Below are 15,238 nucleotides of genomic sequence, written 5' to 3'. Positions count from 1 at the left end.
TATGTGATTGTAAAAGGTAGGTTTTGTTTATTAATTTGTATTTATTTAAGTATCGAACCCTGTAAACCTGTACTGGATAAACAAATGGAAGAGGAATGCATTGAAAAGCACAGCACGGTTATTTAAATATATTTAGAAATTAATGTTCGCGGTGTCTGTTTGCGGCGCGGCTCGTGTAGCCGCTGCGGGTTTAAAGGTGGCCGTTCGGCGGGGGCGTTCTCTGGGCTCCCTGTTCAGCCTGTCAGTCGGGTGCATTGGCCTCATTGCCAGTGCCTGTAACCCTTAATTCCCGGGGTAGTCCCGACCTGCTATTTATATCACATAGTGGTTATACACTTTGACCTTCTCTACTGTAACTGTATATTGGTCTGCTAAATGTCATATTAGTTGTATGAATCATCTTCGCCTCTTTGCTTTTGAGGAAAATACACAATCAGTAGCTATTAAAATATATATGGCATACTTTGGGATGAATAAATACAACTTATGCATTATGTATTACATTAATCACTGTATGATTAATAACATGATCGTGTAGATATTGCTTGCAAAAATCATAATAAAGTATCGTTCATAGCCTAGTTAAGGAGCTATACAGGAAGAAAAGGCTGCACTGTCTCTTTAAAAGGGAGGGTGGGGGCGGCTCCCCGTCCCCCCGGAGGGAGACCGCGTACGTGTATGACCGGTTCCATCGCAGATCCCAGCCCTGCGGAGCCGCACGACGCCGGTGAAACGTTTCGGGGACGAAAATGTACAAAATAATCAGCGTTAAGACGACGCCGTACGCCGACCAGAAGCCGGGCACCAGCGGCCTGCGCAAGAGGGTTGCTGTCTTTCAGAAGAGCCAGAAATACGCCGAGAACTTCATCCAGAGTACAATTTCCACCATCGAGCCCCAGGACAGGCAGGGAGGCACGCTGGTGGTGGGGGGAGACGGCAGGTTTTTCGCGAAGGATGCGGTGCAACTGATCGTGCAGATCGCGGCGGCGAACGGGGTAGGTGGGCCGAGTGGCGCTATCAGTATGACAAGCCGCCTGTCGCACATTATTTGGCATCGTAAGCGGGGGGAGGATCGGGTACACGTACTGCACGTTAAATGGCACCATCCCTCCCTGTTAAAAGCAAACATTTCCTCCCGTCAGATTATACATCTGTGTTTGAATCGGTCTTATTCTGCAGTTTCCTTGTTTAATTGCCACCGGATGGAATTAAAGCTGCAGCTCAGCTGATACGAACCCCAAAGGAAACGATGTATCACAGATGTTTCAAAATCAATTTGTTCTATATTAGTTCATAGCTCATCCAAAAGCAAAATATTTTTAATGAAAGTTTTATTTTAGTTGCAGTTCAAGCTAGTTCATAGAGGGACAGCTGTTGAGTTTTTTAGGTGTAGTAATGTCGAGTGACCTTTCGGGGATGGGAAGGGGTCGTGTCGGCGTCGCCTTTGCCCTTTCGCTTACTGACGCCTTTGGACAGAAAATATGTCGCCCCTCACAACGATAACACAAGTTACTAAATGCAACGTACGTCTGTCGCGGCTTCCTTTTTGCATCGGCGATTGGGAAATGACCTTTAGTGCATGTGAAACACAGTGCTGTGTATGTTGAAAATGAGCTGAAATCGCTGGGATGCACCGCTGGTATGCTGACGCACGCAAGGATGTTTGGTAGTTGCAGGGCTGGCGAAGTTCAGTTTAGAGACTTAGAGAGGTAAAATCTTTTACCTTTAGAGAGGTCAAATCTGAAATAAAATAACATGTAATGAGCAACTGCCGCGACACGGCCGGATCCTGCGCATCTGACAGCCGTGGAGGGGAGGGGGTGACTGTCCTGGTCGTGTTTGTTACACTGCAGCGCATGTGTGCGAAAACTACAAAGCAGAGAAATAACCCCGACCCTTCAAAAATATTAATGTTTAATTAACGTGAAGTGTAGCTCAATACCAGTAACCACTGTCATAAAGGCATCAAAGCAGACGTTAATGTTATTTGTGTAAATCAAGTCTCAAATACATCGCATGAACATTTTACCCATTGCCGATTTATGGCTGCGCTTGTTATTCATAAAGCCGCCAATTCTGATATTTTAGCATGTAATCTTTAGTCCTTAGATGCAATAATTTAATACTAGACATTTTAAAGTTTTTGCAATATGGAGCTAAACGTATAATTCAGCAACGGGCATGAATTTGATTTTTTTTAAAAAAGCCTGCAGACCGGTTTAACATTAATAACGTACTTGGTATTCATTATAGTATAGAAATTACGTCTAAAGCAAACCCAGTCTGACAACTGTTGGTAGTGTGATATGATTTTACTCTGATTTGATAATATCATATGATTAATTAGCGAGTTCACAGAAAAATCTTTTGTAACAAAACATCTGGTTAGACGATCCTTTTTATCATCAGTATTTCTGTGAATAATTTATGGCTTAAAAAAATTATATATTTTAGTTTGAAGGAGTAAAAAGATTTGCTGATCTTTTTATTAATCTAGATTATGGGGGGGGGGGGGGGAATTAAACCTACCCCTTTAAGTATAACTGTTGACCGATGACGGAAGATCGTTCATGTTCAATCCTCTGAGCGACCACTAGGTGGTCTCAAGACCGCACCTCCTTTTCATTGCATTGCATTACATTGCATTAATGCAAATGGATCAGTTACTAATAATGTACATATTGGTGTCTGGGAGATACTGTCATATTACATGATGGTATGTATGAATATTGGATTTTACATACTATTTAATCGCTGGAATAAATGTCAACTTAATACAAAAGTAAGAAAATTGCATGATGTTTTTTGTTTTAAGAATTATGGATGATCTTCATAGTGCATGTGTTTATTTGACAAAATATAACGTTACCTGGGGAAAAATGTGTATTTTCATTTTTAATAAAGGAACGTGTGTGTGTGTGTGTGTGTGTGTGTGTGTGTGTGTGTGTGTGTGTTTGTATTACTTGTGAGTATGTTCAGATCTGTTCAGCTGTCTATTTGTAGATGGCTTTAAGCTAAATCACACCCAAGGAACTGGTTTTAAATTACACTTTAGTATTAGAATTGTGTTGAGGGCATTCCACTGGGTTTCAAAAGTTAAATGAAAGTATAACGTTTTGTATTTTGATTGGATGTGTGGAGTTGGGACTAGATTAACTCTGTAATTTGGTCTGGCGCTGGTGACGGCCCAGAACTGAGTGGGAGTGTGCGTGACAGTGCCCTCCCCGCCCGAGTGTGTCCTGCCGTTATTTTTGTACGCTCTGCTTGAACTTTAAAGACTGACCTGTCTATTTTCCTGTCTATCTTGTCGTCTCATCCATTCCAGGACATCTGGTTAAAGTTACCCCCTTTCTGTTGCTTGGCTCCTGACTAACGACGGATGGTAATTCCCGTGGAGCTTTTGACATTGTTAGATATCCGTCCCTCTGAGCAGAACCTGTGAATGACAAGCAGAAGGCCTGTATTATAGAACTAATGTATCAGGTAGCTTCAGAAATGTCTCTGCCATTATGTCCCTCTCGGTTCTTCAAGTCAGACGGTAGATGCTTGTGGATTTGGCTTTTTAAAGACGGCAAAGTTCTGTGCGAAGTTACCATTCTAAGTGGAACAGGCGCACCGAAGAATCGCAAGGAAGTTTCTTCCACTCCAGAACTTTTATTTTGTGAAATAAGGGGTTTGGCCTCTAAATGACATCACAATTATTTCCTTTCCATGTGCTTTTTTTCCAGTTTAAATTGCTTACAGTAGTACAATTTTGGCCAACTGTTTATACACTTGTGCATTTCTATTGAAGCAGTTTAGCTTAAATACTTTTGCTCCAGGGTACTCGGGCACCAGAGAGGGGGTTACAGTAGAGGATTCTTTCTGGGATTTGAACCTGGAAACATTTGGGTCAGTTCAAGTATAGTTCCTTACCCACTGAGCCGTGTGCCGCAGATACGTATGTTTAAGGACATTGTGAAAGATGCTATATAACCACACTGTACCCATCTGCAAGCAGTTACTCTGTAGCTGATTTCCTGCTTGGCTGTGCTGCCCTAATATCACAGTCTTGGGAGCATCTATTCTCTCCCGTTGTTGCCGTTTATTGACGGTGCCTCATTACGCTCACCCGTACGCTCACTTTGAATGCATGATATATGATTCTCGTGCCCTTTTTTGCCCTGCAAATCTTTCTTTCTCTGACTTCTGTGTACACATCTTCAACAAGGTTGGTGCTGCCATCTGCCACTTGTGTTTTCAATGGGGGGGGTGAGGAAGTGGTGAGCATGAGAAGCGGATCCGTGCAGGCGGTTGTTAAATACCGTGCGCTTTGAATTACAACCCAGAACTCTTGGGGAGAGCTGAGATCAGAGCTGCTCTGGAGAAGGTCTGATGATCACAGTTTCCATATGTTGTATTAACTGGAGAATGTGGCCCGTCCTGAGTATCCCAGTCAGCAACCCTGGTTTTGCTTGTGTTGAGAGATGTTCCACATTTCGTTGTTGTCTTTGTGCGCTGCTAAGGACCCCAGTGTGACCAGCCCCCCAGGACAGGAACTGACTGTCCCCCTGTGCCTCGCTGCAGATCGGCCGCCTGGTGATTGGCCAGAATGGCATCATGTCGACGCCGGCGGTGTCCTGCTTGATCCGGGAGATCAAGGCCATTGGGGGCATCATCCTGACAGCCAGTCACAACCCAGGAGGCCCCAGTGGGGACTTTGGCATCAAGTACAACATCTCCAGCGGAGGTGAGAGGCAGGACAGCGGCCATCCACTCGCATCACTGAAGGTTTCCAAATATATATGCAGAGGATTTTCTTTGTATTCAAATTAAATGTACAGACGCTCCTCTACTTACGAATGAGATGCGTTCTGAAGGGCCGTTCGTAACTTGAAATGTTCGTGAGTCGTTATTCAACATCATGTTAAGGGTGTACGCAAGTACAAAGAGCTAGGATAATGGGAGTGCACACGCTGCGCTGCTGTGTGGTTGTAGTAGCGGCCAGAAGTCGTACTATCCGGAATTGGCACGCAGAAAAAAAATTGATGTTGCGGACAGGAAACGGGAGCCCAGTGAACACAGTTTGGACTTACAGTCCTCTTCGTTCGTAAGTTGAAAGTTCGTAAGTATAGGAGCGTCTGTATTCACATCTAATGTACTGTAGGTTTGATGTAGTTCACATATATATATTTGCCCAGAAAAAAACACACAGTTTAACATTAGAAAATGCGCAAATTATCAGTGGCAAAATAAAAACTAAGAAGGATTTCTTCTGTTCTCCAAAAAGTTACTGATATCTAGTTGGACAGTTAGATGAACATCGCTTCAGTTCCCAAACCTCTCCTCAGGGGCACCTCATATGATCCCATCCAACCATTAAATTTCAACACCAGCTTAATTAATGAAATTAGTTAAATAACGCTGTGAGGTACTGATTAGCTAATCAAAGTGTCGTCATAAAATCCTTGATGGTTTATTTGATGGTTAATGGAAATATCGAGGTGAATTTTGAAGTTTTTCAATGATTGAAGTAACATGCTATGACATAATTATTTATATTACATATTTGCAGTGTATTTGACAGCATGTCAGTGTTTGCAGTGATTTGTACAGCTAGGATCACGGAATTTTTATGTTCAGGTGACCGTTACTATGCAAAAAATTTTCTGTAGAAAATGCATGAAAATACAATATTCATTTTGTTATTTAGTTGTCGAAGTCTATGAGCAAAAATTCTGCCAAAATGAAAATCATAATGTTTGTATTTAATGCTGTAAGATTAATTAATTTTCTTACCCTTTAAGCTTGACGTATTTCACCAGTAGGGGGCAAAGGCTCTCCGTACTGGAGGATCCTCTTTAAACTTGGTCAGATGATTAAGAGCGAAGCCGCAGCAGTCAGCTGACTCATGATGACCAGACGAGCCAAGATCCTGCACTCAGTCATCACATTAATAACAAAAGTCACTCGTTGCTACATTCCTGCCTTTAGACCCACAAGAAAACTAACAAAACAAGTGCAGAGTTTAACTCCTGACAGAAGGTGATTGTCACGGTGAATGAAATTCGTAGCTCTCCCCGTCATCCTGCGAATACCACAGCGAACTTTTGACAACGTTTTGACGTTTTTTGTTTGAAGAAGACAAGCTTTGCCTTTATGTGAGCGGTTTTCACTTCACTGTTATCTGACATTCATGTCAGTGTTTTTCCTAACCCTGCTCCATACCTGTTAGCATTTGCTTGTTTGATGGACTCTGCTAAGCCTGGGATTTCCATCTCTGTCCTTTGGCTTCTGCTGCCTTGAGATTCAGTGTTTGTCCAGGTGATTTTCGTCTCGTGAAAGGGGCTCCACCATTGGAGGGGACTCTATGTGTGGAACTTGACAGTTGGCTGCCATGTCCTTGGGGCGGCTAAGCATTGTGGTTTTCACCTCGGCTTCAAACCGTGACGCGTGTGAGGAACTGCAGCCCTCTCCAGCCGCTGTGCTGTGACTGCTTTGCATGTCAGGGATGCTATGTAGCTTAATCAGGCAGCCACAAACCAGCCTCTCTAATGTTTATCCTGTCTAGAGGTTCCCCAGAAATTAACGTCTCTGACATGATACGATATTTATTTTATCCAAAGTGACTTACAGTAAAGGGAAAGGTCACGTGTGGGAAAAAAAATGTATGATCTCTGGGATTCGAACCTATGACCTTTATGGTACTGGCACAAGATTCTACTGGTTTAGCTACAGAACCTAACCGAGTACCAGAGATACTCTGCATTCTCAGCTGCTACTACAGAATTGTATGTAGTACTTTTTCTGTAGTATTCCTTGTCGGTTATTACTGTCTGTTGGTCTGAATGACTTTGTTACTGTCTTAATGTCTGTGTTGCAACTGTAAACCTGCAATTTCCTTCAGGATTAATGAAGTGTCTGTCTTGTCCTGTGCTGTCCTTCACAGGCCCTGCACCAGAGGGCATCACAGACAGAATCTTCCAAATAAGCAAGACCATCGAGGAGTATTGTATCTGCCCGGACCTCAAAGTGGACCTGTCCACCATCGGCAAGCAGACCTTTGACCTGGAAAACAGACCCAAGCCCTTCACAGGTCAGCGGGTGTCCACAGTCCATCCGTGAGGTAGATTGCCCAGGACAGGGGTGTATAGATGGCAATGTGTACCTAAGGCGGGGACGGGCTGCTTGGGTTACACCGGATCTCTGCTCCACAGTGGAGATCGTGGACTCTGTGGACTCGTATGCCAACATGCTGAGGGACATCTTTGATTTCGCTGCCCTGAAGGAGCTGCTGTCTGGACCCTCTCACATCAAGGTCCGGCTAGACGCCATGCATGGAGGTAAGAGCTGGACCTCATTCCTAAACACCTACAAGCAGATCGTGATCAAGTGCAGACGCACACGCAGACACACACACGTTATTGTGGTTATTATTATTATTGTTGTTGTTTGTTTTTTGATGTTGTGTTTGACACAAGCATGAAATACAGAGAGATTAATGTCTTTGTGACTTGCGTTAGGGTGCTGCTTCATCTAACGGTAATCAAATTTCCATGGCTGCTGCCATTTTAACGGGCCGGTTCAGTCTCACCCAGGCTGCGCAGCCTGGAGCTCTGCTGCGCTCAACATGCCGCCAGTAAACAAGCGTGTCGGGAGCGTCCGCGTGTCAAAAGATGGCTGCCAGAGTCCGCCTGAGGAATGTGGGCCGGGAGCTGCGGAGCATCAGCGCTCCAGCCAGGCATGGGAGGGAGGCCCCAGGCACACAGCGGCGGCTGTTCCCCGCAGCACGGCCAATGAGCATGGCTCCTCCCGAGGCCTTGGCCAATGGTGCTCTGTGATGGAGCAGTGCATTATGGGAAAGTGGGCAGCCACTCCAGGAGAACCTCTGGAGATACATATTTTGTTGCTCTGAATGTTTATTAAAGCTCACTTCAGCAAGACGACAGTCCCTGGAGCAACTGGGGGTTAACGGCCTTGTTCAAGGTTCCAATGGTGACATCATTCAGGTGACCCTGGGATTTAAACCTATAGCCTTCTGATCACTGGCATATCAAGAGCCTTGCTCAGACACATGCTAATTTTTTGGCTGTGGGGCTTAAGTCCCGAACCGCCACCACTAAGTGCTGCTCTTTCATGTGTTTGGAGCGAGTTGCCCGTTCGAGGAAAGTGTCCCAAGTCATAGTGAGATCTGAGAGGGAGAATGTGACTTTCATCAAGGATGTCTGCTGGCTATCGTGTGGATCCGTTTCAGCCAAGTTGGTGTTAAATTGGGCGTCTTCTTTTAACCCTTACCCACAATGCACTTTGCTATAATAGCTGACTTCTGGAACAACAAAAAAAGCTCTTTGCCTTTGTGCAAACCGGACATGAATAGCACAGAAGCATTTTCATCCTTCGTTGATTAAAGAAAAACTAAGAATGAATTCATGAAATCCTGATATGATAAATGACCCCTGTGACCCCTTACCCCTTCAGAAGTGTCATTTAATTCTTTTTTTTCTTTTCCATTTTTTTTTTTCTTAGTCATCAGTAAGGTTAAGATAAACGTTTAAGGGAGAAGTACAGACAATGTGGAAGGTGGACCACAGACGAACGCACATTTAGTGCAAAACAGACAAAACGCAAAGACGGTACACACAAGATGCAAACAAATTTATAGGGTACACAACTAACATATCCTGAAAAACAGTGTATCAACATATTAAGGAAATTATTATTATTAGTAGTAGTAGTAGTAGAAGAAGTAGTATAGTAGTAGAAGTATAGTAGTAGTAGGACAATTAGTGATACTAGTAGTATTTCTGCAATGAAAAAAACATATACACCAGTTTTTATACCACCATAAAGATCGGTTGCTTCCTGATGAGAGCGTGAGAATGACACCTGGTGCTTTCCACAGTGATGGGGCCCTACGTTAAGAAGATCATCTGTGAGGAGCTCGGTGCTCCAGCCAACTCTGCAGTCAACTGTATCCCCAAGGAAGACTTTGGGGGCCACCATCCCGACCCCAACCTGACCTACGCTGCTGACCTGGTGGAGGCCATGCGGGGCGGCGAGTACGATTTTGGGGCCGCCTTCGACGGCGATGGCGTGAGTGCTGCCTCTTTGCGCGTCCTGCGGTTTCTTTGCGGGTATGAAGGCTGTAAATGTTATGCTTGAGATACATATGCGTCGTGCAGCTCACGATGTGGCCTGCAGCAACGTTTACCGGCGCGCTAATCATGCATTTGTGGGTTGGTGCCGAGGTTTGAGGTCCCCTGTTGGCCACAAGTACTCACTACACTGAACAGGGGGAGCAGCAAGGTGACTGAAGGACCGTAGGTGCCACTGGGTGAATAGCGCTCATATCCAAGCATGTCCTGTCACCAGGGGAAGGTCTGGTTTTGTCTATGGTCTTCACCTCTCCCAAGTCTGCAAGTGGGGGGCTTGTAAGAAAACGGGATAATCGGAAGATCGAGACTGGAATTAGAAAAACAGGAATGTTACACGATGTTCATTAGTCATGTAGACCAACCAGTGACGAAGCGGGGTGTCAGTTAATCAAATGTAGCCTGAACCTGATTGGCAAAGATGAGTTTCCCGTGTAATGTGCCCCGTTTCCATGGTTTCTCCAACCTCTCCTCCACGCAGGATCGGAACATGGTCCTCGGGAAGCACGGCTTCTTTGTCAACCCCTCGGACTCGGTGGCCGTCATCGGCGCCAACGTCACCAGCATTCCATACTTCCAGAAGAGTGGTGTGAAGGGCTTCGCCCGCAGCATGCCTACCAGCGGGGCTCTGGACAGGTGAGGCGTGTCTGGGCTGACCACTAGAGGGCGCTAAAGCCAGTTCAGCGTGAGACACGTCCGTCATGCGTGACAGAAACGCATGAGAAACTCTTCATGATTTTCAAGAGCATCACTGTGGTTACTTTCCAAAATGGGGAATTCAGCTTCACAATATCAATAAACTGGGTATTTTATCCATTCTCAGTAATAAACTTAGACTCCTTTTCACACTAAATGATGCACCTTTTCTACCCTACTCATGCCACCTGTGGTATAATGAAATGAAATGGCACTTTATATGTGCACGTATGAGTAGAGATAGTCTATTTGTACATTGCTTTTTTTCGCATATATCCCATAATGCTCTGCTTTGAGACGCTTACAGTTTAGAGTTAAGCTTGGAGTCCAAGTGCAAACTTGGGCTATTTATCTGATGCCACTGTAACATTTCTCTACTGTACACTTTTCTTTCTTTCTTTCCTTTCTTTCTTTCTTTCCTTTCTTTCTTTCTCTATTTATTTATTGCTATTGGGCAACAAAGAAATCCCAGTTCAGGGGACCCACAAAGGTCTTATCTTACCGGAGATGAGCTGACAATTAATAACCATGAAAGGAGGAAGGGGGTGTCATCTTTTAATAAAAACAAGATTTTAATTGGAATTCCAGGCTGGAATGTGAGGTTAAAACCTGAGGCCCCAGATGATGAAGGATAATCCGGATTAGACGCGAGCAGCACTGACAGGAAGATTACAGAATACCTGTGGAACGAATTAAGATGGTGCATTTTGTCAGGAAAGAAGTGTCGATTTTTTGTTTCTGAAATGTGAAGTATAATTTCATTGAAACGCTTAAGGGTACATTGGCAGGTGATGGGGGACAAAATTAACTGTAATTTTTGGGTAGAATTCTCCTCTAAGACAGGGGGCCACAATGGAGTAACTTTCATAAAGAAGGATATGTGCAATGTTCCTCCAGTCTCATTTGTGTAACACTATACTCTTCTGCACTGAAGAGGATGTGGGCTTTGCAATGCGATACCAGGGACTGACGTAAGACACTCTCACTGCGTATTATTGAATACCATGTGCTTTCTCAGTGTTGCTAAGGCTACCAAGGTCCAGCTGTATGAGACGCCAACTGGGTGGAAATTCTTCGGTAACCTGATGGATGCCGGCAGACTTTCCCTGTGTGGGGAGGAGAGCTTTGGTACAGGTGGGTGAATGTTCCTCTCTGGGGCTCGTCTCGCTTCAGCAGAGCATGCAAGGTCTCGCCATACCTTAAAAAGACGGGATCTTGAGAACTTCTGTTAAGCACCTTATTGGTAAAATCACGGGTAATATGAATATACCCAAAACCTTAAACCTTGAGTAGTTTTAGGGCTGATTAGTTGGCTTGGCTAGCATGATGCACAGATGAAGCATCTGCGACGATCTTGACTCTTTATGAACGTTGCCAATCTTACTCTACGCTTTCGTTGTCTAGGTTCTGACCACATTCGAGAAAAAGATGGACTTTGGGCAGTGCTGGCATGGCTGACGATCCTTGCGACCCGGAAGCAGAGTGTAGAGGAGATCATGAAAGACCATTGGCAGAAATTTGGAAGGAACTTTTTCACCAGGTGAACCCTGAGCTACAGCACTTCACTGACCTCCAGTGGTAGCGTCCTTATACTTGTCTGTCAGTCCATCTGTCTTCTGTCTTGCTCAGGGTCTCAAGCCTTCAGATAGGTTGGGTTTGGATTATTCTGAAAATAATTTTTGTTGACCAGTCAGAGTTGTAACTGGTATCTGCTGTGATTCTGCCTTGGAATCCATCTGTTAAGGAACTTCTGCACGCCAGTAAACGTAACTGAAATCATGACCTTGCCACCAATGCGCCCCAAATAGGTATGATTATGAAGAAGTGGATTCTGACGCTGCAAACAAGATGATCAAGGACCTGGAGACCCTGATCTTAGATGCAGCCTTCATAGGTCAGAAGCACACGGCAGGAGACAAGACTTACGAGGTGGAAAAAGCTGACAATTTCGAATACAATGATCCAGTGGATGGAAGCGTCTCCAAGAACCAGGTGAGAGGTGACATTTGGTGTCTCTGGTACAGCAGGAACGGAGTGGAGAGACGGCCGTCATGCTCCTAGTAACCCTAACCCCCATATTGTGCTCATCAGGGACTGAGGATCCTGTTCACTGACGGCTCTCGCATCATCTTCCGACTGAGCGGCACAGGCAGTGCTGGGGCAACTATCAGGCTCTACATAGACAGCTATGAAAAGGACCCACAGAAGATATACGAGGACCCACAGGTGAAGGCGTCAGAGTTGCATTCAGCTGCTTTTCCAAAACCACAAAAGAATCCCAGCACTGATTTTTACGCAATCGTGGATTGTGGTTCTTCTCAAAACTGGGCACCAGCTTTGGGACGCTACCCCCGATTTCTGATTCAAGTTAATGAGCTATGCTTGTGTAATGGTGTGTGGCAGACCTAACTATTTTAAGTGCTTACATGCTAAAAATTGGCCCATTCCGCTGTTTCCATCCAGTACGATATTTGTCTTCAGTTCAGGGTTTGTAGCAGCGCACTGTACAGTTTGTGTACCACATCATAGTATTTTTTTCAATGCTGCATCGTGTTCTGGATCTGCTTAAACACCCCACCCAACCCCCCCCCCCAAAGTTTACGTAACCCCCCAAACCAAGCAAATGCTCTGTCGACTTAACGTACGTGTGTGAACTTCTAGAGACAAAAGGCCACATTTGACACGGCAGAGTGACCCCGTTAGGCAGAGTGCGACACGAACAGCCCCGTCTTTGTGACTCTGCTCCCTCGCCAGTGCCGTGCCAGGGCTCATTATGCTGTTTGACTGGAACAGCACAGAGCAGCAGGGTGTTTGATTTAGCCCCAGGCTTTTGCATCATCCCATCTCTAACGGCCCTGAGACGGGTTTTTCCACAGTTGGGGTGTTTTTTCCATGCATGCGGATAAGATACCGCAGAACGTCAGTGATCCAGGGGGGGGGGGTTGGGATTTCTTTGTCCAGTAGCACAGAAAGGAATCCAGCAAAGGCGACGTGTGGCTCAGCAGGTTAGGACGCTGTTCTGAGGATCCGTAGGTTGCTGGTTCAAATCCCATGGTCAGCTGAGTGATTACACTATTGCACCCTGTTTATGAAATATGTTTGACGCTTTGGATAAAAATGTCAGCTAATTAAACAAAATGCAAGTAGAAATAAATACAACAAATGATAATGCAAGTAAAGGGACGATAAAGGAATATAGGAAAATCCGTAATAAAGGTAATGTAGAAGCAATAAGAGGATTAATACGCAGATGTGCTGTAATGCGAGGCTGATGCTGCTCCATGTCCCTCTCGTATCTGGAAACAGGTCATGCTGGGTCCCCTAGTCAGCATCGCCCTGAAGATCTCACAGCTCCGGGAGAAGACGGGCCGCGATGCCCCCACTGTGATCACATGATCCCCTCCCTCCGACCGTCAGGACGTGGCCAAGCCTCCATCTCAACCCACATCACATCGTCTTTTGTCTACCGTTTCCCAAAGCACTGCACTGCACTGCACTGCATTATCTGTCTGGGGGAAAGAAAACAAACACTAGAATAAAATGGGATCTTCAAAATGATCTACATCTGTCCTTCATCTGTCCGCCCGTCACAGGAACCCAACCCAGCTCTGCAGGTCTGCAACGTAGCATGCAGGCCTGCTTGTCTGCGCAGATAAAGCTTCTGCGACGAAGCAGATGGAGCGATATCAATCTCCGGTCCATGAATTCAGCCTCAGGAAGTGAAGGCAGAAACAGAATGTGGTTATGGAGGCCGAGCCTTGAACTTCTGCAGGCCCCTCATAATGAAGCGAGTTATATCATTTCTGAGATGCGTATCCGTGAATAATTGGTCCTTGCCTCCAGCATAATAATATTTGCAGACTGTCTGTGAGAGAGTCTTTTAGAAGCAGTTCCAGGGGAGGAACCATTTATAGGGGACAAATATTAACAGGAACTTCTGGAATGTATAAATTTGCCTGAAAATTACATACTATGCCATTTCCATTCAAAAAACCATAAGCCGCATGTACAAAAAAGCACAGAACAAAAACATGACCCACAGGAACCTTTCTTTCCTAGATCTTAACCCCTTTTATATATATATAAAATAGTGCTACGGTTTCATGTTTTGCCGAGACTTCAACTATCCGTAACGGGGCTTCAACTGAAAAGAGCGGCGTTATTTTTTTTCACCAAAAGTTTTCAATATTCCTTCTCCCGATTTAGAATTGCACCCAATTTAGTTAATAATAGCCGGAAAGCTGAAAAGGCAGGTATGCCTCTGTGAAGGGAAAATTGCCTTGGCATGCTGGGGCGTCCCGTCCCCCCCACCACCAATGGCCTCCGCTCTGCCCCGGTAAGATCCCTCCCGTTTCACTGCCTGCGCCATTGAAACCCAGTAAACCCCCGCCGGCGCTCCCCAGTTCCCTGCAAAACGAGCTCGGGGTTGTGGTTTGAGAGGGGGCTTCAGTGAGGTGCCCCCACATACATCGGGTGGGGAGACGTAGTAACCGCGATTGGATTTAGATAAAAGGTCAGATTCCGAAATAGGAGCTCAGGTAATCCGCGCTCCTTAAAGCGCGAATGATTTACACGTTTTATTCCCACCGGCCGCCGGTCTATAGCTGGTAGCGTATTTATTAATATAGAAAAAAAATATCAGTTTTTACTGCGAAAACACGTTTTGAGCTCATTGTGCTGAAAGGCGGACCCACCTATAGTTTTCTAGTTAACAGAAACAGGCGATAGCAGTTAACAGTCGAGAGTAGGCTTTTAGAGAAATAATCAGTCAATTCTGAGCCATTATGAGATAAATAATGTAGCGCTATGTTTTTCGCTGACGAAACAGACAACATGCTTACCCTCCACCCCCCGTGCAGCCCTCCTGGGGCAGGAGATTTGCCGCTAACACCCAGACCCTTCTGAATTCCTGCATTATTCGTAGTGTGTAGTCAGTGTATATATGAAATATTGATTATTTGTCCTGTATTCCAACAGCGTGCTTAGGTGAGTCGGTGCCCATAGTGTGTGACAGCGCGTCTCAGCGTGTGCCTTTTAATAGACTGGCAACCCATTCCCCTATTTCCCTGCAGTGTTTAGCGGGATAGGCTGCAGGCTCACTCTAACCCTGTCCTGGATAAGCGGTTAAGATGGATGGATGTATAATGTGTGCGTATACATATAAACGTATGTGCGATGCACACGTAGAGCGCTTAGCTCTTTCGGCGAAATTTGACAGTGTTCTATTGAATAATTAAACTAAGAGACCAGGACAGGGGATATATTTCTGTGTTCTAACATCTGGTGTAAATTTGCGAATCCGCCCTGAACAATTTATATTGTTAGGGCGCAATAAATGTGTGACATGACTAATGACAACTCAGGATTTCAAAGTAAATGGTCGGAGGTGAAATGCGGAAACGTGAACTTAG

General features: G+C 45.1%; 1 protein-coding gene across 1 annotated transcript; it reads left to right on the top strand.

The window, feature by feature from the left end:
- Nucleotides 1-640: 640 nt before the first annotated feature.
- Nucleotides 641-13,385, top strand: pgm1 (phosphoglucomutase 1). Its single transcript, XM_048976229.1, has 11 exons — nt 641-995; nt 4,567-4,729; nt 6,929-7,075; nt 7,197-7,322; nt 8,882-9,072; nt 9,613-9,767; nt 10,846-10,961; nt 11,232-11,367; nt 11,636-11,819; nt 11,919-12,053; nt 13,134-13,385. Exons 1-11 carry the CDS (start codon nt 750-752, stop codon nt 13,221-13,223), a joined length of 1,689 nt encoding a protein of 562 aa, XP_048832186.1. The 5' UTR covers nt 641-749; the 3' UTR covers nt 13,224-13,385.
- Nucleotides 13,386-15,238: the final 1,853 nt, after the last annotated feature.

The sequence above is a fragment of the Brienomyrus brachyistius genome, chromosome 15 (assembly GCF_023856365.1).
Source record: "Brienomyrus brachyistius isolate T26 chromosome 15, BBRACH_0.4, whole genome shotgun sequence".
Lineage (NCBI taxonomy): Eukaryota > Metazoa > Chordata > Actinopteri > Osteoglossiformes > Mormyridae > Brienomyrus > Brienomyrus brachyistius.
The sequence above is the reverse complement of the archived record's forward strand: the minus strand, read 5'-3'. Positions and strand labels throughout refer to the sequence as shown.

Bases quoted from the DNA above. Each gene is read 5' to 3' on its own strand.
- pgm1 (XM_048976229.1), top strand. From the start codon at position 750: ATGTACAAAATAATCAGCGTTAAGACGACGCCGTACGCCGACCAGAAG. The intron at 7,076-7,196 runs GTCAGCGGGTGT...TCTGCTCCACAG, and splicing joins CAGACCCAAGCCCTTCACAG to TGGAGATCGTGGACTCTGTG. The intron at 10,962-11,231 runs GTGGGTGAATGT...TTCGTTGTCTAG, and splicing joins GGAGGAGAGCTTTGGTACAG to GTTCTGACCACATTCGAGAA.